We start from the raw sequence: 21,776 nt of genomic DNA on the forward strand, positions 1-21,776 counted from the left end.
ACCTTCAACAGAAGGCAGACAGTACCAGACTTTGGTAGTGGATACACCAGGACTGGAGGCAGATCAAATCTGGTGGAGATTTTCCCTGCACATCCACCCACCTCATCTATTGCATCTGTTGCTCTCAATGTGGTCTCCTCTACCCCAGGGAGACAGGACGCCAGCTCACAGAGCCGTTCAGGTAACATCTTGGTCTGCGCACACCAAACAACCCCACTGCCCTGTGGCCGACCACTTCAACTCCCCCTCCTATTCCCTTAAGGACATGCAAGTCCTGTCCCTCCTCCACTGCCAAATCCAAGCCACCTGCCAACTGGAAGAAGAATGCCTCATGTTCTGCCTCGGGACCCTACTACCACATACCATCAACATTGACTTCTCTAGTTTCCAAATCTCCTGTCTCCCCATCTCATCCCAAATTCAACCCTCCAACTCAGCACCGACCTCTTGACCTGTCCCACCTATCCATCTTCCTTCCCACCCTCTTCACCCTCTCCGCCAACCTATCACAATCACCTCTGGTCTGCATCCACCTGTCGCCATCCCACCTACATCACCCCCACCCCACTTTATTTGTCTCTCAGCCCCCTTCCCCCTCCACATTCCTGATGAAGGGCTTATGCCTAAACTGTTGATTCTCCTGCTCCTCAGATGCAGCCTGACATGCTGTGCTTTTCCAGCACCACACTTTTTGACTGTGATGAGGAAGACAGCCATGGATCCTGAAGTGAGGTTAATCAGGAGGTGTCAGGGATGCTCAACAAACTAAGATGCTTACGACCTCCCATGGACTATGGAAAACTATCTGACAGCATGTACAGAGAAGTTGTTACCCCCAGGTTACATAGGACAACGGTTCAGTTTCAGGCAAAGAGATTTATCATTTAAGGTTGAACTGAAGAGGAATTTCTTTCCTGAAAAGATTGTGATTCTTTGGAATTGTCTACTGCAGAGGATGTTAACACATCAACATTGAACATAATTAAGACGAAGATGGACACAATTTTGGTTTTTTTAGGGAGTAGTGAGTAGACAGGAGAGGTGCAGTTGAAGTCCAAAATCTAGTATTGCAGGGGATATTGATTGGCTATATTGCCTTCTCTTGCTCCTTAATCCTATACTGTTGACTGAGAAGAAATGATTCTGAAACTGGCTGTTAGAGGCAGGAAACTTTACAATCTTTATTCTAACAAGAATTGAGATATGGAAGTAACATCAGGGTGTGCACATGCCTGTTTGTGTAGTGATAGTGTGAAATCCTGCAGATAGTTGTAGGTAAAGAATCATAGAATCCCAACAGTGCAGCAAAAGATCATTTGGCCCATTGAGTCTGCATCAACCCTCTGAAGAGCATCCCACCACCCTATCTCCGCATCACCGTCCACATTCCCCCGTGTCTGTATGGGTTTCCTCTGGGTGCTCCTGTTTCCTCCCACAGTCCAAAGATGTGCAGATTAGGTGAATTGGTCATGCTATATTGCCCATAAGGTCCAGGGATGTGCAGGCTATGTGATTAACCATGGGAAATGCAAAATTATGGGGATAAGGTGGGGTTGGGGGGGATGTGCGACTGGATGGGATGCTCTTTGGAGAGTCAGTGTGGACTTGATGGATGAAATGACCTGCTTCCACATTCAGTCATTCTATTTGGGATTTAAGACCTTTTGACTATAGCAATGTTGTAGTTAAAGTGCTGACTTATCGAATGTATTGACAAACTGACTGTTGGGGGTAAGTCAAACAATATGTTGCACTTAGAGATCATTAAGGTGCAGGTAAGTCATGCCCTCTTATTGACATTCCCAGCAGGTGTTACCAGGTACTCTGCAAAAATGTCAATGGAAATACGAATTGGCCTTTATACTAGTCCCAAAAGAAAATGCCAGATCAATTTGAAAGCAAAAGGCAGTTACTTTAACTATAAATTTATTTTGATGGAAGAGGAAGAATGCTACAAGGTGCACACTGAATGCGCAATATGTAATCTTGCTTCTGAAATAAGCAACAGAGAGTAGATATGAGAGATGCCTTTTTAAAATCTGCCTGAATTACAATTAGGAATCATTACCATATTGATGTTGCCTCAAATTATTTTGCTATATTCTGTCAACAATGCTTCCACTTAAATTTTGTTGTTGCACATGGCAAGCTATGGCGAGTTTCTTAATTGTGCAGTATCTTTTAAACTTATCGCATGGCTGCCTGGATTCATAAATGTCCAGAGCTGTGCAAGCTTGGTATTTACTATGGGAGAAGGCGACACAATACTTTCCAAGCTGCCATGGGTTTACACACACTGTAATTTAGTGGGAATAGGAATATTGATTCATTTGACTTGGAAACTTCTATATTTTATCCAATAACCTGCCTTACTTTTAAACCCAATCTCACCTCCGATAAAAAGCAAACTTCCGTTAGCTTCCCTCATGACTTGCTGTAAAGGTCATTATGCTATAATGCGTATTTCGTCAGCACGAATTGGCTATAATGCGATTGACAAATTGTGGATGTTGTTTGGATAATGCAAACTTTCTACTGAATGGGTATAGCAATTTTCGATTAGTGATCCTATACACCATGATTTTCTCTCGCGGCTTCCCATAGCGTGATTTTCGATAGTGTGAGGTTGCAGAGGAAACAACTTTCATGTTATAGCAGAATGACCTGTACTGACAGGCCAGGTTTCCTTAATTCATGTTTGAGGATGCACATATTTCTCTGTTGTGCAGCACATTGCAGTCACTCTCCATTTAAATAATATAATGCTTTTCTTTGTTCCCAATTGAACAACATCACATTGTTCCACTTTGTGTTCCAACAAAATATCCCATCTGCCAAACTTTGGCCAATTTACTTAACCAAATTCATTCAACTTAAGTGTCTTCTCCTCACACCTTGCTTTCTTTGTCCTATCTTTGTATCATTGGAAAATGTGGGCCTCACAGCGCCAGAGACCTGGGTTCAATTCCTGCCTCAGGCGACTGACTGTGTGGAATTTGCACATTCTCCCCGTGTCTGCGTGGGTTTCCTCCGGGTGCTCTGGTTTCCTCCCACAGTCCAAAAATGTGCAGGTCAGGTGAATTGGTCATGCTAAATTGTAAGTAGTGTTAGGTGCAGGGATAAATGTAGGGGAATGGGTCTGGGTGGGTTGCTTATAATCTAATGTAGTTATAATTCATCAGCACCTTCATGCACATCATTAATATAGATCATAAATGGTTAAGCCCTTATTGATGTGGAACTCCACTCTTAACAGTTTAGCAACCTGAAAATGACCCATATATTCCACTCTCTCTTTCATGTTAGTTACCAAACTTTTGTTGTGCTAACCTATCACCCCTAACTCTTATTTTGTGCAGTAATCTTTTATCTGGTTCCTTATTGAATGTCTTTTGGAATTTAAATACACTATTACATCTTCTCTTTCTCTTTTATCCACCCTCTTTATTACATTCTCAAAGAACGATAATAAATTTGTCAAGCAGTATTTCTCTTTTAGAAAATCATATTGACTCAGCTTGATTTTAATATTCTACATGTCCTACTACAACATAACTTATAATGGATTCTGAAACAAATATTAGATTAACTGGTTTGTAGTTTCTTGCTTCTGTGTCCTTCCTTTCTTAAATAGAAATGTGACGTTTACAGATTTCCAGTTCTGGAGGACCATTCCAGAATCTGTGGAATCGTGTAATGTTACAAGCAATGCATCCATTATCTCTGCAGCTACATTCTTAAAAGTCCTCTGGTCCAGGTCACCAGGTCCAGGGAACCTGCCAGTCTTTAGTTCTATTCATTTTCCAGTGCTTTTACTGTTGTGATTGTGATTGTTTAACTTCCTCCCTCTCTTTTGTGTGCTCACTGTGCCTTCTGCTGTGGAAACACTTACAAAATAATTATTCATCAACTTTACCATTTCCTTGTTTAACAGCATTATTTTCCAAGTCTCCGAGACTAATACTCACAACTATTCTCTTCCTTTCTATATACGTGTTGAAGTTTTACTGTTTAATTTTATATTCTTGCCATTTTACTCTCCTATTCTGGGGTGAATACAGGGAATGGGTCTGGGTGGGTTACTCTTCGGAGGGTCGGTAAGGACTTGTTGGGCCGAAGGGCCTGTTTCCATACTGTAGAGAATCTAATGTATTTGAATTTCGTATTTTATTCATTATTGTCCATTGCTGATTTCTAAAATTCTTCTAATCTCTGCTAGTCTTTGTGGTATTGTACACATTTTTCAATTTTATATCCGCCTTAACTTCCTTAGCCAAAATGGCACATCTTTCTTGTTTAGTCTTTCTGAATGAAATACATCATTTTTGAGATATATGACATCTATCCTTAAATGTCCACTACTGCTTATCCGCAATTTGACTATTTAACTATTTTCCCAGTCTATGGAAGCTTTTGTTATAATCTTATTTAAGTTGAGGCTGCTAGTTTCAGACCAAAGCTTTTCATCCACAAACCAAGTCTGAAATTTTATCATGTTCTGATCATTCTTGCTTGGAAAGTATTTTACAATGAAGTAGTTACTGAATCCGGTTGAATTCCTCATCACCAGCTCTAAAATAGACTTTTCCTTGGTTGGTTGCAGAATTTATTCTTCCAAGGAATAGCCCCAAATATCTAAGTGAACTCTGTGAATTCAACTTCAAGGTTTTCTTTGTCAATATGATTTGTCCAAGCTAAGTGCAGAGTAAAAAATATTCACAGTGATTACAGTACTCTTCCTCCAAGCTTCCTTTATTTCTTGTGTATTCTGTTCTACAGTATAGCTGCTGTTAGTGGGTATTGTTATGGACTAAGCCAGATCACTCACAACATTCTTAAGCAGGCAGCTCAGACCATAATTTGCAATTTGTTTTGGTAAATGTGCAGTGAAGGTTACCTGGATTAAGTTAGCTAGGTTGACTACTAGATTTTAAAACAGACAAAAATTTATTCACCAAATTACACAATGAAACACAAAGGACAGAATAAAGAACTCCTACAGATCTCAATCTATCCAACTAGACTTAATTATGCTGTTCCGAATATACATAACAGTCCCAATAATCACACTCCCTTTAAAAACCAGTATAAATGGAACACATGGTTACAGGGTTTAAAGAGAGAGAAATTTTCCACTCAACTCCCTGTTGAACTTCCAAGCAATTCAAGACTGAACTAAACTGTAGGGAATCTAATCTAATCTAATCTAAAACTGCTCAGCTCAGCTAGAGAGCTGACCACTTCCCTTTCTTTGTACAGGTCACTTTTAAAACATGACCACTTTGGCCTGAAGTCTCAATCTTTTATATATTTTAAGAAAAGGCTTCTCAAAATCCTTTTCACCTCTGCACCAAACTAGACTGATCAGAGCCCAGCCTGTTTTATTAACCCTCTGAAAATGACCAAGAATGGAGTATCATTGAGCCAAGGAACAGCTTTTACAAAAAAAGGACTAACTTTGTGTCACCTCTTCCCCCCTCTCCCCACCCCCCCCCATAAAAAAAGAACTATCAATATCAAAATATGGTGTCATTTTTAATCCTTCAAAACCATTCTAAACACACATATACACTACACTAACGATAAACATGCAAATATGCACAACTACATGCACATTCAGGCCATGGTGCACCCACCGCCGCCTTATCTTATTTGAGTCTCGATAATACATCGGCAAGCATGTTTTTGTGACCTGCCACATGCACAATTGTCAAATTGAATGGCTGCAACAACAAGCTCCATCTAAATAGTCTGGCATTTTTGTCCTTAAATTTCTCCACAAATGTCAATGGGTTGTGATCAGTGTGTATGATTGTCTGAGATGCATTGCTGGTAATATAAACACTGAAATGTTGTAATGCCAACACCAAGCTTAAAGTCTCTTTTTCCACTATTGAATATTTCTGTTGCTGAACGTTCAACTTCCTGGAAAAATACCTGATGGGTCTTTCTATCACTTTTGTCCTCCTGGAGGAGCACTGTACTAACACCCACATCACTGGCATCGGTAGCCACCTTGAAAGGCTTCATGTAATCCAGTGTGGCTAATACTGGGGCAGTGGTTAACACAGTTTTTAGGTTGTCAAAATGGCTTTTGACAGGCCGCTGTCCACTGAAACTTCTTGTCCTTTTTAACAATTCAGTGAGTGAAGCAGCCACACTGCTAAAGTTCGCCACAAACTTTCGGTAAAATCCACTCAATCCCAGGAACAGTAGTACGGCTTTTCTTCGTCCACGTTGTGAGAAATTCCCCGATTTCATTTGCTTTTGATCCCATGGGGCCATTTGTTCATGTCCAATAACATGGCCCAGGAAGGTGACTTGGGCTTTGGCAAATTCACTTTTAGTTAGGTTTACCACCAAGCGTGCCTTTCGAAGTTGATCAAACAAGTCCGATAAATGCTGTCAATGTTCCTTCTACGAGTGACTAAAAATCACCAGGTCATCAATATACACCACATAGTTGGGTAACCCGGCAATGACCTTATTAGTCAGTCTCTGAAATGTGGCTGGAGTGTTTTTCATACCAAATGGCATGACTTTGAACTGATATCATTCATTTGGCATTACAAAAAGCTGAAATTGTCTTTGCTGTCTCTGACAGAGGTACTTGCCAGTAGCCTCTGAGCAAATCCAACTTAGAAATGGAAGTCACTTGTCCCACTTTTTTGATACAGTCCTCCAATCATGGAATTGGATATGCATCAGTCTTTATAAGAACATTGACTTTGCGATAGTCCACACATAACCGTTGGGTACCATCTGGTTTCGGCACCAGGTGAGCTAGGTGATTCTAGGTGAGCTCCAGTCACTATAACTCACTTTGATTATGCCATCTTGGAGCATGCGCTCTATCTCCTTCTGAATCTGTGCCAACTTTAGAGCGTTATGCCTGTAAGGATATTGTTTAATCGAAATAGCATCTCCTATATCTACAACATGCACAATTAGGTTTGTAGTTCCCAGTTTGTTTCCGCATGTCACCCCATGTGATAGTAATAACTCCTTCAGGTCATTTCGATTTGCTTGTGGAAGGTAACTCAGTAATTTATCCTAATTTCTTACAACTTCCTCATTCTCCAATTTGATTTGAGGAATGTCCAATTCAGAATCCTCTGAACTTGGTTCTTCCTTCTGTGCTGTCATCATTAACACCTTCTCCTCTTGCTTTCCTTCCCTATCAAAATACCTTTTGAGCACATTCACATGACACACTCTGTGAGATTTCTTCTGGTCTGGAGTCCTTATCAAGTAGTCCACCTCACTCAATTTCTTCTCGATTTGATAAGGTCCACTAAACCTTGCTTTTAAAGGCTCACCTGTTACTGGAGGTAACACCAATATCTTATCCCCAATTACAAAACTGCAAATTCATGATTTCTTATCCACCTCCTGTTTCAGTGTATGCCTGTGATACTTTTAAATGCTGTCTAGCCAACTCTCCAGCTCTACTTAATCATTCTCTAAAATTTGACACATTGTCCAAATAGGTGGTCTCTGAATTCTGACTTATTCATTTCTCTTTAATCAATTTTAATGCTGATCTTACTTCATGCCCAAAAATTAATTCAAATGGACTGAATTTGGTCGATTCATTCGGTGCATCTCTAATTGCAAAAAGTACCAATGGAACTCCGTTATCCTAATCATCTGGATAGTCCTGACCATAAGCCCTTACACATCCACTATTGTTATTAAATACTTATTCCCACTTTTTGTTTGAGGTAGGGGACCTATGCAATCAATCAAGACTTTTGTGAAAGGTTCCTCAAATGCTGGAATAGGTATTAAAGGTGCAGGTTTTATTACTGCCTGTGGTTTTCTGATTAGCTGACATGTATGACACGCCTGGCAAAATTCAACTACATCTTTGTGTAGTTCAGGCCAGTAAAAATGTCTTTGTATTTTAACCTGTGTTTTCCTCACCCCTAAATGACCTCCAAGTTGTAGCTCATGCGGCACTCACAGTATCACCTTCCTATACCTTACTGGCAGATCAATTTGATGAATCTCTGCCCATTTCTCATCTGCTTGAATGTGTGATGGTCTCCATTTTCTCATTAAGACATCATTTGTTCATTAATGACACTGTCAATGCCTTTTAATATAACCGTTTTAACTCCATCTTTCTGCTGTAATTCAATCAGCTTAGCAGAGCTAAAGATACTTGCATGTTTACCTATTTGCTCCTTCTCTGTTCCACTTTCAAAGAAAGTTTCGGATAACACTATGTCAGCTTCCTTATCTGTGCCTTTTGACCCCTCCTGCTTCAACTTGTGCCTCTGTGATGTTGTAATCATACAATCAAGGACAATTGCTGGATAAAGGTGCTTCATTTCTTCAGTTGCCTGCACCTCCACTGGCTTTTCATCTAGAGTAGGCAGCACGCCTACCGGTGAATCAACTATATCATTTACAAGGACAAATTGTATTTCTGGAGCTGAGAGTTTGTCCAGTATTCCTACCACAAATTCTTCATCTTCTCTGGACTCCATAGCCTCACTTTACATAATTTGAGCACTTTTTGTCTCACCATGAATTCCTATTACCGGTACCTTTTCTGGCAATAGTCCCTCAGGAGTACATAACTCCTCATCCTTCAGCATTACAGACTGACAGGATCCCATGTCCCTTAATATCGTAGCCTCCTTATGTACTGCTCGTGGCCTATGTCAATAAACTTTTCCCTTGCATATATATTTTTAAGCAGATCTGGCACTTCCTCCTTAATCAACCTCTGATTATCTTGTACACTCTGAGGCAGTTGGCTAACTTCCCTTGTGCTTTTTGTTACTAGTCCAACAAAATTTCCAGGCTTGTCTGGTTTTCTTCTAGCTCACTAACACTGATTTCGTGTGGCCAACTTTATTACAATGAGCTTTTTAATTTCTTTGTCCCCCTCAAGGGTTTTTTTTTACCCTGTAGTAACTTATCCTTATGATCTTCACTGAGATCTACCTTTGCTTTTCCAGATGAGGATTTCTCTTTGCCCCACTTTCTCTCCTTCATGGACTGAAATTGATTCTGGAAGCAAAACCGTGTTTTATTGACCAGCTCATAATCATCAGCCACTTCAGCTATTAACCTTGCTGTTTTAACTCTCTGTTCTTCCACATGAGTGCGTACTACTTCAGGCAGTGAATTTTTGAATTCCTCTAAAATAATTACCTCTCTAAGGGCATCATAGGTTTGCTCGATTTTTAAAGCTCTTATCCATCTATCGAAATTACTCTGTTTGATCCTTTCAAACTCAATGTAGGTTTGACCAGTGTCCCTCCTTAGATTCCTGAAACATTGTCTATCGGATCTGGTACAAGCACATATGCACTTAAAATGGCTTTTCTCACCTCCTCGTATGTTGATGTCTGCTTTGGTGCACAAATCCGGATGACACAAGTTTCAGTACAATAGCAGATGCTTTATTATTGGACTGCCAGCTAGAGATTCTCCCAAAAATAGTCGTGTGTCTACTTGGGGTGAGACTTCTCCAGGAATCTCTGCCCTACTCACAAAGACAGTATTTTTTATGGGGATTAAACAAAAGGTTTATCACTCACATGGCCAACTGTCATTACGTAGTTTAAAGTAGGTAATTATGAATTTACAAAGCCTGATGAACATTGATGTGATAGCGTGTGAATGGATTACAAGAACTGATTATTGTATTCTTCATGATTATGTGTTGCTGGGAAGAGATTAAGATAGAAGAGTTTTGCCTGTTGTAAATGGGGATTCACATACCTATGCTAATATGGAGGGGAAGTAAGACAATGGGAGCAGGAGGCAGTTTTAACAGGATTGTGGCCAAGGCTATAAGACTTGTTTGAGAAGGATAAATACCTCTGTCTGAGGCTACAGGGGAATCCGCATGTGTGGCTCCACTAGGCTCCTTTTCTGGGATACAGTCAGCCTCTCCCCTATTGAGATGTTTTGTCTATATTGTAAGAGGACAGGCTTCCAATTGATACTGCAGTGAGTCTTTTTGGCAGTGGAATGTTTAACCCTTGAGTCCCCAATATGCCTTGAAGGAGAAGTAAAACATGGAACTGATCCCTTGTGGCTTTCTAACTTCCTCACATACTCCCCAAATACATCCTGTGATAGGGATGCAAATACCTCACTAGCTCTACCTACAAGTTTCATTTGGATTAACAAAACCCACATTGACACTCTGGCCACTGCATTGTTGAGTGACCTTTTCAAATGAGGTTTCCACATCCTTCTCATCAAATTTAGGCAATGCTTGAACATACTTAAACAGTTCCTCACTAGGCCTCTGACTACTAGGAGCTTGCTCCTCATCACTCTCTTTCTCACTAAGCTGACCCTCAGCCTTTGTCTCAAGGCTTTTAAGCTGACTTGGCTTTTTAAATGTAAGTTTTTGAAGTTCAAAAGTGCTCTCTTTTTCCCTCTCTTCTGCTCTCTCCTTTTCTCTCTGTTCTGCTGCTCTCTTTTTCTGTCTCTTCTGCTTTTAATTATAACTCAAACTGTTTCATTTCTGCTCCCCTTTCCTTGTCTCTCACCTCTAACTCAAGCTGCTTCATTTGCAATTGAATTCGTGTCATTTCTATAGATTCTGATGGTTTCTCCAGCAAGTTGAAATGCTGAGCTACTGCTGTAATATCTCTCCTTTCCTCACAGAAGCAGACAGTTCCAATTCCAGCTTCTCTGCTAATTCTTACAACTTGATCTTATTCACTTTTTGCAAAACTTCCAAAGTCACTGCATCCACATCCAGAAAACTTTTGGCGACTGAAAGGGCCATTCCTATCCCAGGTGTTGTCTACCCAACCAAACCAACACTCAAAGTAAAGACACTAGCACCTACCAATCACTGTTTAAAATCCTGCAAAGAGCCCCAAGTCTGTTATGGACTAAGCCAGATCACTCAAGATGTTCTTAAGCAGGCAACTCAGATCGTAACATTGCAATTTGTTTTGGTAAGTGTACAGCGAAAATTACCCAGATTAAGTTAGTTGGTTGACTGCTAGATTTTAAAACAGACAAAACTTTATTCACAAAATTACACAAGCACAAAGAACAGAATAAAGAACCCCAACAGAACTCAACCTATCCAACTAGATTTAATTATGCTGTTTCGAATATACACAACAGTCCCAATAAGCGAACTCCCTTTAAAAGCCAGTATAAATGGAACACATGCTTACAGGTTGAAGTTCAAGGGCAGAAAGAGAGAGAGAGTTTCCACACAGCTCCCTGTTTAACTTCCAACCAATTCAAGACTGAACGAAACTGCTCAGCTCAGCTAGAGAGCTAACTACCCCCCCTTTCTACAGGTTACCTTTAAAACATGACCACTTTGGTCTGAAGTCTTGTCTGTTCACATATAAAGAAACGGCCTCTTAAAATCCTTGTCATCTCTGTACCAAACCAGACTGATCGGAGCCTGGGCAAAAGTGAGGACTGCAGATGCTGGAGATCAGAGTCTAGATTAGAGTGATGCTGGGAAAGCACAGCAGGTCGGGCAGCATCTGAGGAGCAGAAAAATTGACATTTCAGGCAAAAAGCCCTTCATCAGGAACCCTTGATCGGAGCCCGGCCTGGTTTATGACCCCTCTGAAAAGTATCAAGGACTGAGTCTCCTTGAGCCAAGGAACAGCTTTTAGAGAAAAAAAGAGTAGCTTTGTGACAGTATGTAAGTTCCTTGAACCATTGATTTCAATCTATTGCTATTTCTTATCTCCATCCAAACTGACTCTATATCTTGATTGTTCAACCTTTGATACTATAGCAGTATTTATTTTGAATATTTCACTTAGAAGCAGTAAGTAATAATCTATTATCCACCTATTTCTTTATTTTACTAGGTCTATCTATCTGCATTAAAATAACCCTGTTGAAAGGGCATCCAGTGGAATGAATGCTGATCAACTGCTTAAGGCACAAAGACATAAACTCATCATGATTCTTGGAAGAGATTCAGTGGAAATCTTTGAGAGCATTCTTGATCATTTACTAGCATGGGATCTTCTGAGTTGGGAAGAATATGAACATGTGAAATCACCAGAGGTTCTGTCTCATTCCAGTTGTAATCTCCTTGATATTGTTACATTGAAAGGGACTAGAGCCTGTGAACTTTTTCTTCTGGCATTGGAAGATATCATTCACAGCTCGCAGCTGGCTGATTTAATTTTGGGCAGCTATAAGCCTCCAGAAAAGTCTCCTGAACCTTCAGCATCACTGGCAACATTACCTTCTCAAAGTCTTCAACAGCACAGACCCAACATTGTGCGGAAACTGCATGGACACATTGCAGCTGTGTTAGAAATTCTGCACAGCTATGGACATTTTTCAAAATATGAATGTGATGAGGTTCAATTGCCAATATGTAGGTGTGTGTGTGTGTGTGTGTGAAATAATGAATCATAGAGGAAAATTTAAGTGAAGTTATGAAAAGTGATTTTACATCTTGCCCACTTGTAATTCATTTATCCCTCAACTGGCATAAAATTCATACAAAGTATCTGCTTAATGTGTACTTGTTGTATGCTATATGTGAGCTGATTAACTTAATGATAGTGCAGTGTTTACAAAATAGGCATCAGGTAGTTCTATATAGATATTATATGTTTGCTGTTCCCTTTTCTGCCACCTGTTGAGCTTACACCTTCTCAAACTTTTGACCCTATCCTCAAGATCGATGACCTCCATCATAGGGTTTCTTTCCCTTTATTTCTGTTCTCTTCACCATACACCCCAAAAATCCAAAACTAAAAAGCCTGCTAATTCTTAGATCAGTCCACGCACTCAACTGTTTCATTCAGTAACTGCTAATCATTCAACTTTTTCTATTTAGACCTATGCCTGTCAATGTTATCTACATGTCCCAAATGTCTGAAATGTTTATTTATAGTGCTTCACAATTTCTGGCATCTCTTATATCCATTGTCTCCACATATCTCAGGAAATATATTTTTAAAAAATGCAAAATCATTAACTTTCCCAATGTGGAATATGTTGGGCACAACAAGCTGAAAAGGTTCCTTTTGTGCTATAACTATCATTCATTAATTTATTACTAAAAAGGCAAGTGGTCAACTTAAGATGAAATTGAAGCTACCTTTACAAGCACTTAAGTAAAAAGACAATTAGACAAAGAGTGATTGCACAAATATTGAAGAGGCCATTTATGCCGCGAAGTGAAGGAATGGCAAAGTTGTCTCCCACATACTCTTTGCACCTCTAACCTGCCCACCTCTCAGTTAGCCCATGGAACTGATCTCCTTGCTCTCAAATCTCTCCCATAGATCACCCAGTATTGCCTCAGAAACCTCATCCAATTATATTTATCCGTATGCATCTCCACTTCTCAAATGCCTCATCCATTTCCTCATCCCTTACTCTGTTCTGATATTGGTAACTACAATTGACAATTTCCTGTTGAGCAACTACAATTGTTATGTTTCTCACAATGTTCAAATGCTTCCTCGTAAGCTTACTTTTTGCCCACATGTTTGCCACAAATTCCTTTTGTTTTCTTCGCAACCTCTACCCTTGGCCTATAGCCATGTACTGATCTCTAGGTTATTCTAAGCATGCATCTATCATATTACACTCTATAAATACTATAAATACTGGCTCAGCCAGCAATGCCCTTGTCCCATGAGTGAATTTTTAAAAAACATGCAGAGTCTGTTGCTTCTTTTTACAAATATTACATTTTTCACATTTTTTAGTACAATTTTAACTGGTGAACATGATTGAAAAGCAGCTTCTTATGAAACATTTAGTTATTCTTCTGTATCATGTTCTATCTGAATGTAAATGATCATTTATTTACATTAAAAATCTTATTCTGCCATTGATTTGGCAATGGACATCCAAAGTCTACGTACTGCACAGTTCCCATTAGCTCACACATTAATCCTTTTACTTCCCATTAGCTCACACATTACTCTTTTTACTATGTTTAAATTTTCAATGTTAGGCTCGAAAGCTGCTGGATCTCACTAAAGCTAAAGGGGAAGATACAGCTCAGGTCCTGTTAGACTACATTGAATCCGAACCTGGACCTATCAAACCCATCCTCAGTAAGGAATATCTCCAGCTTCTTAAAATTGATAGTTTTCCATCACTGCTGCTTTCTCAACACTGTCTAGGAAAGATTTCTGCTTAATAGCATTAAACCTCACTGCCTTCAAATAAGAAAAATGTAAAATTGTGAGAACGTGTACTTCAATTGCATGCATAGCTCTGCTAATTGGTGTATCACTGCTAATGGCCTTTTAATATATGACTGTGTCAAAGGCAAACTCTCCCCCCTCATCCTTCTTGACTTCTCAGCAGCCATTTCTTACATTGTGCTTTTCCACTGGTGTGCGACAAGGTGGACTGCTCTTACCACCAGAACTTCGAGAGAAGAGTCATATCAGACTTGAAATGTTAACTCTATTTTTCTCTTCAGAGATGTTGACATCTCTGGTGAGTTTCTCTAGTAATCTCTGTTTGCTTATGAAATGTTCTTCTAACACTTGTTAGCGTCCCCACATGACACTATTACTTTTCAACATTCCTTAGAATCTATCTATTGAACCAAAAGTTTGATTTCCATGGAATTTCCACAACTCCATGGGCCTTTAACAATACCACCCAGGGCCCAAGTTCAGGTTTCCCAGCACATTCAATATTCAACACCCAATATTTGAACTCTCAGCCAAATATGCTTACCTAAGAGCCCAGACATCCATTAGTCTTTTGGATTAGCTACACCCAAGGGAAAACATCGCTTGATTCACAGCATCTGTTTTTCAATTGCTCAGTGTTTATTTAAACATGATAAGGAGATGCACAGTGCTTATAGTTTCGACCACTGGCTCTTTACAGTTCAGGTTGATTGATACTTTTATAGGACTTCGGTGATTTTCAAAGCATTTTTAAAGGATTTTCCCACGTGATGTTCATACTGTAGGGTTCTGCATAGAATATGTAATGGATGAATAGGCATGCATGTATGACAGGTTAAGATGGAGGACATGGGAGGATATAGGGCTGGATGGAAGGGCATTGGTCATGGAGGGTATACAGGCTGTTTGTAGAAGGGCATGTAGTCACATGGATATGAGAATTGAGGGATGGAGTACAATCTTTGGAGATTGCTTTTACAATATCTAGATCAAACTCCACACTTAGCAGCTACCTTGGCTCCTTCAAGATCTCATTCTGGGAACAGTGGATCATACGCCTGTTGGCACCAATTCCCCCCACTCCAAACAGAAATGGTACCTTTGCAAGTATTTTCTCCTGAGGTAGGTGCAACAATCCAGGAAGTTTTCTAATTTCTGCTACCACCTCAAGGATGGAAATCCAGTCCTATATTTTCTTGTATGGCTCAGTATCATAATTTGTTTCAACATGTATTTATGAAACACTTGGAATTAACATCAAGCTCTCCAATTTAATTACTGTAAATAAAACATTTTTTAGGCATTTTTTTGTGATGTTAAACACTAGCATTGACATTTACATGAATGATCTGGATGAGAATATGAAAGGCAGAGGAGAAAGTGAGGACTGCAGGTGCTGGAGATCAGAGTTGAGAGTGTAGTGCTGGAAAAGCACAGCAGGTCAGGCAGCATCCGAGGAGCAGGAGAATCGACATTTCGGGCATAAGCCCTTCATCAGGAATGGTTTATTCAGGAATGATGAAGGGCTTATGCCCGAAATGTCAATTCTCCTGCTCCTCCGATGCTGCCTGACTTGCTGTGCTTTTCCGGCACTACACTCTCAAATATGAAAGGCATGGTTACTAAGTTTGTGGGCGACACCAAAATTGGTGGCATAATGGACAATGGAGAATGTTATCTTGAAGAACAACAGGATTTTGATCTGCTGGGCCAGTTTAATTCAGATGAATGTGAGGTGTTGCATTTTAGTAAGACAAACCAGGGAAGGACTTACATAGTTAGTTGTAGGGCCCTGGGGAGTGTTGTGGAACAGAGAGACCTAGGGGTTCAGGCACCTGTTCTTTAAAAGTGGTGACACAGGTACTTTGATACGCTTGCCTTCATTGGTCAGAGAATTGAGTAGAGCCGTTTGGATGTCATGTTGCAGCTGTACAAGATATTGGTGAAGCCATATTTGGAGTATAATTTACAATTCTGGTTGCACTGCTATTGGAAGGATGTTATTAAACTGGAAAGCGTGCAGAAAATATTTACAAGGATGTTGCCATGACTGGAAGGTTTGGGTTATAAGCAGAGTTGGATAGGCTGGGACTTTTTTCCCTGGATCATAGGAGACTGAGGGATGACCTTATAGAATCACAGAATACCACAGTGTGGTAAGAAGGCATTTAGTTCATCATGTTTGCACTTCAAAGAACATCTCACCTAGACCAAGCTCCTTGCCCTATCCCTGTAATACCGCATCTTACTATGGCTAATCCGCCTGGCCTGCACATCCTAATTACTATGGATAATTTAGTATGGCCAAGAGACCTTACCTGCACATCTTTCGACTTTGGGAGGAAACCAGAGCACCCAACGGAAACCCATGCAGACGCGGGGAGAACATGCACATTCTAAACTGATAGTCATCCGAGGCTGGAATCGCACCTGGATCCCTGGCACTATAAGTAGCAATACTAACCCTGATACACCATTCCACCCATATAAAATCATGAGGGGCATAGATAAGATGAATTTCAGGATCTTTTCCCCAGGATAGGGAAATCCAAACAAAAAGGGCGTGGGTTTAAAGTGAGAGGGGAAAGATTTAAAAGGGACTTGAGGGGCAACTTTTTCACACAGTGAGTAGCCAGAGGAAGTGGTACAGGCAGATATAACAATTATAACAGTTAAAAGAAATTTGGGCAGGTACGTGGGTAGGAAAGGTTTAGAGGGATATGTGCCAAATGCAGGCAAATGGGACTAGTTCAGTTTAGGAAGTGTGGTCCACATGGATGAGTTGGGCTGACGGGCCTGTTTCTGTGCTGTATGTATCTAAGACTCTATGACCAGTAGTTTGAGAGATGCCACATTGTTACTGTGCTTAGCTATGAGCCTGTCCTAATTTCTACACATATCAGTATCATCCCATTCTGTCAGAGCTAAATATGATAAGAAGGTGTGTGCGTGTGAGCTCACATCTGAGACTTGAGCCCTGCTTTACCATCTTGTCCAACAGCCATCAAGTTGGCTGCTAAAGGATTTTAAAGGGGTGATGCTGTAAAGCATGGCTGTGAAGGGTGCAAAGAGGAAGGAGGGGTCAAGAACAGTCAGTCGAAGGAAAATCGACTTTTCGGGCAAAAACTCTTCATCAGGAATGGAGAGCTTTCCTGATGAAGGGCTTTTGCCCGAAACATCAATTTTCCTGCTCCTCGGATGCTGCCTCACCTGATGCACTTTTCCAGCACCACATTCTTGACTCTAATCTCCAGCATCTGCAGTTCTCACTTTCGTCCAACAGTCAGTAGAAGCCTGACTTCAAATTGTGGGGGATGTTAGTCACCACACTAGGCATGGTCACCTCCAGATGGCAGAGTGGAAAGGGTGGATAGGTGTAGGTGAATGTAGTCAAGTTGGGTGGCGACTTGTGGAAGTATGAAACCTATGGGATTGACAGGATGAGCTACTGGGAAGGGGATGTGGATGTTTGTGGGCTCACGTAAAAACATAGAAAGTAGGAGCAAGAGTAGGATGTTTGGCCCTTTGAAAGTGCTCATCATTCAGCATGTTCATGGCTGACCATACAACTTAATATCTTGATCATACTTCCTCCCCACATCCTTTGTTTCCTTTAGCCCTAAGAACTATATTTAACCCCCTGTTGAAAATATTCAGTGCTTTGGCCTCAACTACTTTCTGTAGTAGACAATTCCAGAGGTTAATTTAAATTCCTGGGATCTGGCATAATATGTTGAGATGGATAGCAGACAGAAAATAAATTGTAGGAATAAATGGGTCTTTTTTCTGAATGGCAGGCATTGAATAATGGGGTACCTCAGGGATCAATGCTAGTACCCAGCTATTCACAATATATGTTCATTGTTTAGATGAGGGAACTAAATGTAATATCTCAAAGTTTGCAGAAATCAGGGTGGACAGGTGAGCGAGGATGCAGCAATGTTGCAGTGTGAATTGGATCGTCTGAGTGAGTGGGCAAGTGCATAGCAGATGCAGCCTAATGTGAATAAATGTGAGGTTATCCATCTGGGTAGCACAAATAGGAAAACAGATTATTACTTGAACGGATGTAAATTGTGAGAGAGGAATATTCAACAAAACCTGGGTGTCTTTGTGCAGCAGTCGCTGAAAGTAAATGTGTAGGTGCAGCAGGCAGTAAAGAAGGCAAACTGCTTGCTGGCCTTCATAACAAGTGGAATTGAGCCCAGGAACAAGAATGTCTAGCTACATTTATACAGGGCATTGTTGAGATTACACCTAGAATACAGTTTTGATCTCCATATCTGAGGAAGGTTTTCTTGCTACAGAGGAGGTGAAATGAACATTTACCAAATTGATTCCTAGAATGGTAGGACTGACATATGAAGAGAGACTGAGTCAGTTAGGAGTTTAGAAGAATGAGTGGTGCTCTCATAGAAACCTATCCAATTCTAACAGGACTAAATGGATTAGATGCAGGAAGGATGTCCTGATGGTAGGGTAGCCCAGAAGCAGTGGTCAGAGTTTAAGATTTAAGGAGTAAATCCTTTAGGAGTGAGATAAGGAGAAATTTCTTCACCCAGAGAGTGGCGAGCCTATGGAATTCATTACGAGGGGAAGCTAAACATTTTGAGGTGAAAACATTTTGTTTTTAAGAGGGAGTAGATATAGCTCTTGTGGCTAAAGGGATCAAGGGATGTGGGTGGAGGGAGGGATTAGGGTATTGAGCTTGATCATATTGAATGGTAGAACAGGTTTGAGGGGTAGAATGGCTTACTCATTTTCCTAATTTCTATGTTTCTATGAAGAAGTTTCTTCTCATCTCATGTCCTAAATTGCCTAACCTATATCTTTAGACTTTGAACCTGGGCTGAACTTCCCAGGCAATCTGGAACATCCTTCCTGCATTCACCCTATACAGTCATGAAATAATTTATAGAATTTTAGAAATCTGTGAGATCCCTTTTCATTCTTCTAAACTCTCGTGAATGTACTCCCAACTGATCCAGTCTCTCTTTATACGTCAGTCCTGCCATCCCAATAATGAGTCTGGTAAACTTTGGTGCATTCCCTCCATGGCCAGAATATCCTCCTTCAAACAAAACTGCACACAGTACCCCAGGAGTGGTCTCACCAAGGCCTTGTACAATCGCAGTGAGATATCCCTCCAGCTGTACTTGAACGCTGTCACTATGAAGGCCAACATACCATTTTAACTTCTTCATCACTTGCATGCTTATTTTCGGCAACTGGTTTACAATGACACCCAGATCATGTTTCCCTTCCCTCTTTCTCAATCCAAAACCACTTACAATAATCTGCATTCCTGCTTTCATTACCAAAATGGATGACTTCACACTTATCCTCATTATAGTTCGTCTTCCACACACTTGCCCATCCGCTCAGCTTGTTGAAATTACACTGCAGCATCTCTGTATCCTCCTGACAGTTCACCTCCCACCTAGCTTTGTGTTGTCTGCGAACTTGGGGATATTATATTTAGATCCTTCATGTAAATAATGAACACATATTGTGAATAGCTGGGGTCCAAACTCTGATCCCTGCATTACCCCTTTAGTCATTGACTACCACTCAAAACAAGATCTGCTGACTCCTACACTTTGGTTCCTGTCTGCCAACCAGTTTTCTTTTCATGTCAGCACATTGCCCGCAATGCCGTGTGCTTTAATTTTGCATGATGATCTCTAATGCTGTATGTGCAGGCAAAGGCAGAAGAGCACATGCGGTCACCTTCCATTATGCTGGAAATAATACATTTTCTTATGTACAAAAAAAAAATGACTAAAACCACACTCAGAGTGGGCAGGGTGAGTGACTCAACATATGAGGCAAGGTGCTGCAGCACATAATGTTCTTAAGACTTTTAATGGGGAACAACAGAGGTCACCAGCTACTGAAGGGTCTAGCACAAGTGCCTGTACGCTGCATACTCCCTGCTCATTCTATAGTATTGGCCCTCCCAGTAGATGCACCCCCTTGCAGAGCTATTGCAGAACAACTGTTTGGCAGCTACACATTTATGCACAGAGGGTCGAAACATTAGGTATCGTCTTCCAGGATAACTAAAAGTTCCAGAAGCACTCAAATCCACATCTGTGTATTGTTCCCTGCTTATAGCTTATGTGGTCAGCTCTCACCACAAACCTCTCCATGAAGTCTCTTGTTTGGTCATGAACTGTGGCTGATGGTCTGACAATTGGGGCTTTTGCCCGAAACGTTGATTTCGCTGCTCGTTGGATGCTGCCTGAACTGCTGTGCTCTTCCAGCACCACTAATCCAGTGTTTGTGTTGAGCACCTAGAGAAAGAGCCTCAAAAGCAGATGTATGAAAGTTAATGTCAACAATGTTGGTTTACAACAATTGAATAATTGGACTGAAGGGTCTGTTCCTGCGCTGTATGACTCTATGCCAACAAAGTGCCACACAATGTTTTCTTATTTCTCTCCCGCTCTCTACACCTATGTGCACATCCTGTCCTGTAGTTTGGAGGAGGGAGTCTGCACTGACGCAGATGCTGTTAGTTCTGAAGGTTTGGCAGGGTGACCCCAATGTGACACTTGTGTCAAGACAGGGTGTCTGGATGAGTGCATGAGTATCATCAACTTCAACTTTGTGACTGGAGGATGGCAGGCCAGGTGAAGATGAAGGATTGGGCTACCTCTGTACATACCCAGGAATATTGTGAGCATCCAGATAGACTCAGGAGTGAGGTAGTGTTAAGAAAGTATGTGAAAATCCTAAAGATGCAGCCTAGTCCAGTCCCTCAGCTGGGTGTGTGTCTCTGAGCACACCATACCCTTGCTGCAGCATTACAATCAGAGTGCCAGTGGAGCCCAGCATACAGTATTGAAATGCAGAAACACCCTCTAACTGGATCAGGGATGTGCATGAGGACTCTTAGAGGCCAGTACATGTTGATGCCAGTATCTGTGGATGTGGGGTGTGTGTGTGGCTGGTATCCAGGGAGCATATCCTCAGATGTTTGTGCCTGGTTTCCAACATTTAAGTAATTTGGAGCAAGCGGTGAGCTTAATCTGCATGATGCCCTCTCTGGTTTCCTGGTTGAGCTTTCTGGACTTCCAGCTCAAGGTGAGCTTGCGAATATGAGACATTGAATATTGATGAGGTGAGTCGGGCTGTTAACTAGTAATAATGACCGTCCATTGGCAACTTGTCACTGTCTAGCAAGAATCTTACCAGACCACTTGTGATAAGCATAAAAGATGGCATAATCGCAACAACACCAAGATAGGTCTTGCCACACTTGGTACCTGATTCTGCCACACATCTCCCTCATAGCTGATGTCTCTCAGATGTCTATTAGATACCTCCAAGGTGTATTACATTGTTCTTAATTCCTCATAAGCGTGCATCAATCCTACCCCCTGTTTCTGGTTAAGTTATAAGACACTTGTGAGACTTCACCTGGAGTGTTATGTACATTTCTGGGTGCCACCTCATAGGAAAGGTGAAAGAGTGTGAGAGTGATTTAGAAGAATGTTTTCAGGGATGAAAAACTTCAGTAATGAGGATAATTTGAGAAGTTGGGACTGTTGTCCTTGGAGAGAAACAGCTAAGAGGAGATTTGATAGTGTTTTTCAAAATCAGGAGTGGGCAGGGTAGAGTAGAGAG

General features: G+C 40.9%; 1 protein-coding gene across 1 annotated transcript in view; it reads left to right on the plus strand.

The window, feature by feature from the left end:
- nod2 (nucleotide-binding oligomerization domain containing 2) overlaps positions 1–21,776 on the plus strand; it is a 55,590-nt gene that overhangs the window by 3,740 nt on the left and 30,074 nt on the right. Inside the window, 2 exon segments of the mRNA XM_072547814.1 lie at positions 11,829–12,363; positions 13,949–14,051. Of these exon segments, the coding sequence (XP_072403915.1) occupies positions 11,878–12,363; positions 13,949–14,051 (589 nt within the window). The 5' untranslated portion in view covers positions 11,829–11,877.

Source organism: Chiloscyllium punctatum, chromosome 26, assembly GCF_047496795.1.
Source record: "Chiloscyllium punctatum isolate Juve2018m chromosome 26, sChiPun1.3, whole genome shotgun sequence".
NCBI classification, from domain to species: Eukaryota; Metazoa; Chordata; class Chondrichthyes; order Orectolobiformes; family Hemiscylliidae; genus Chiloscyllium; species Chiloscyllium punctatum.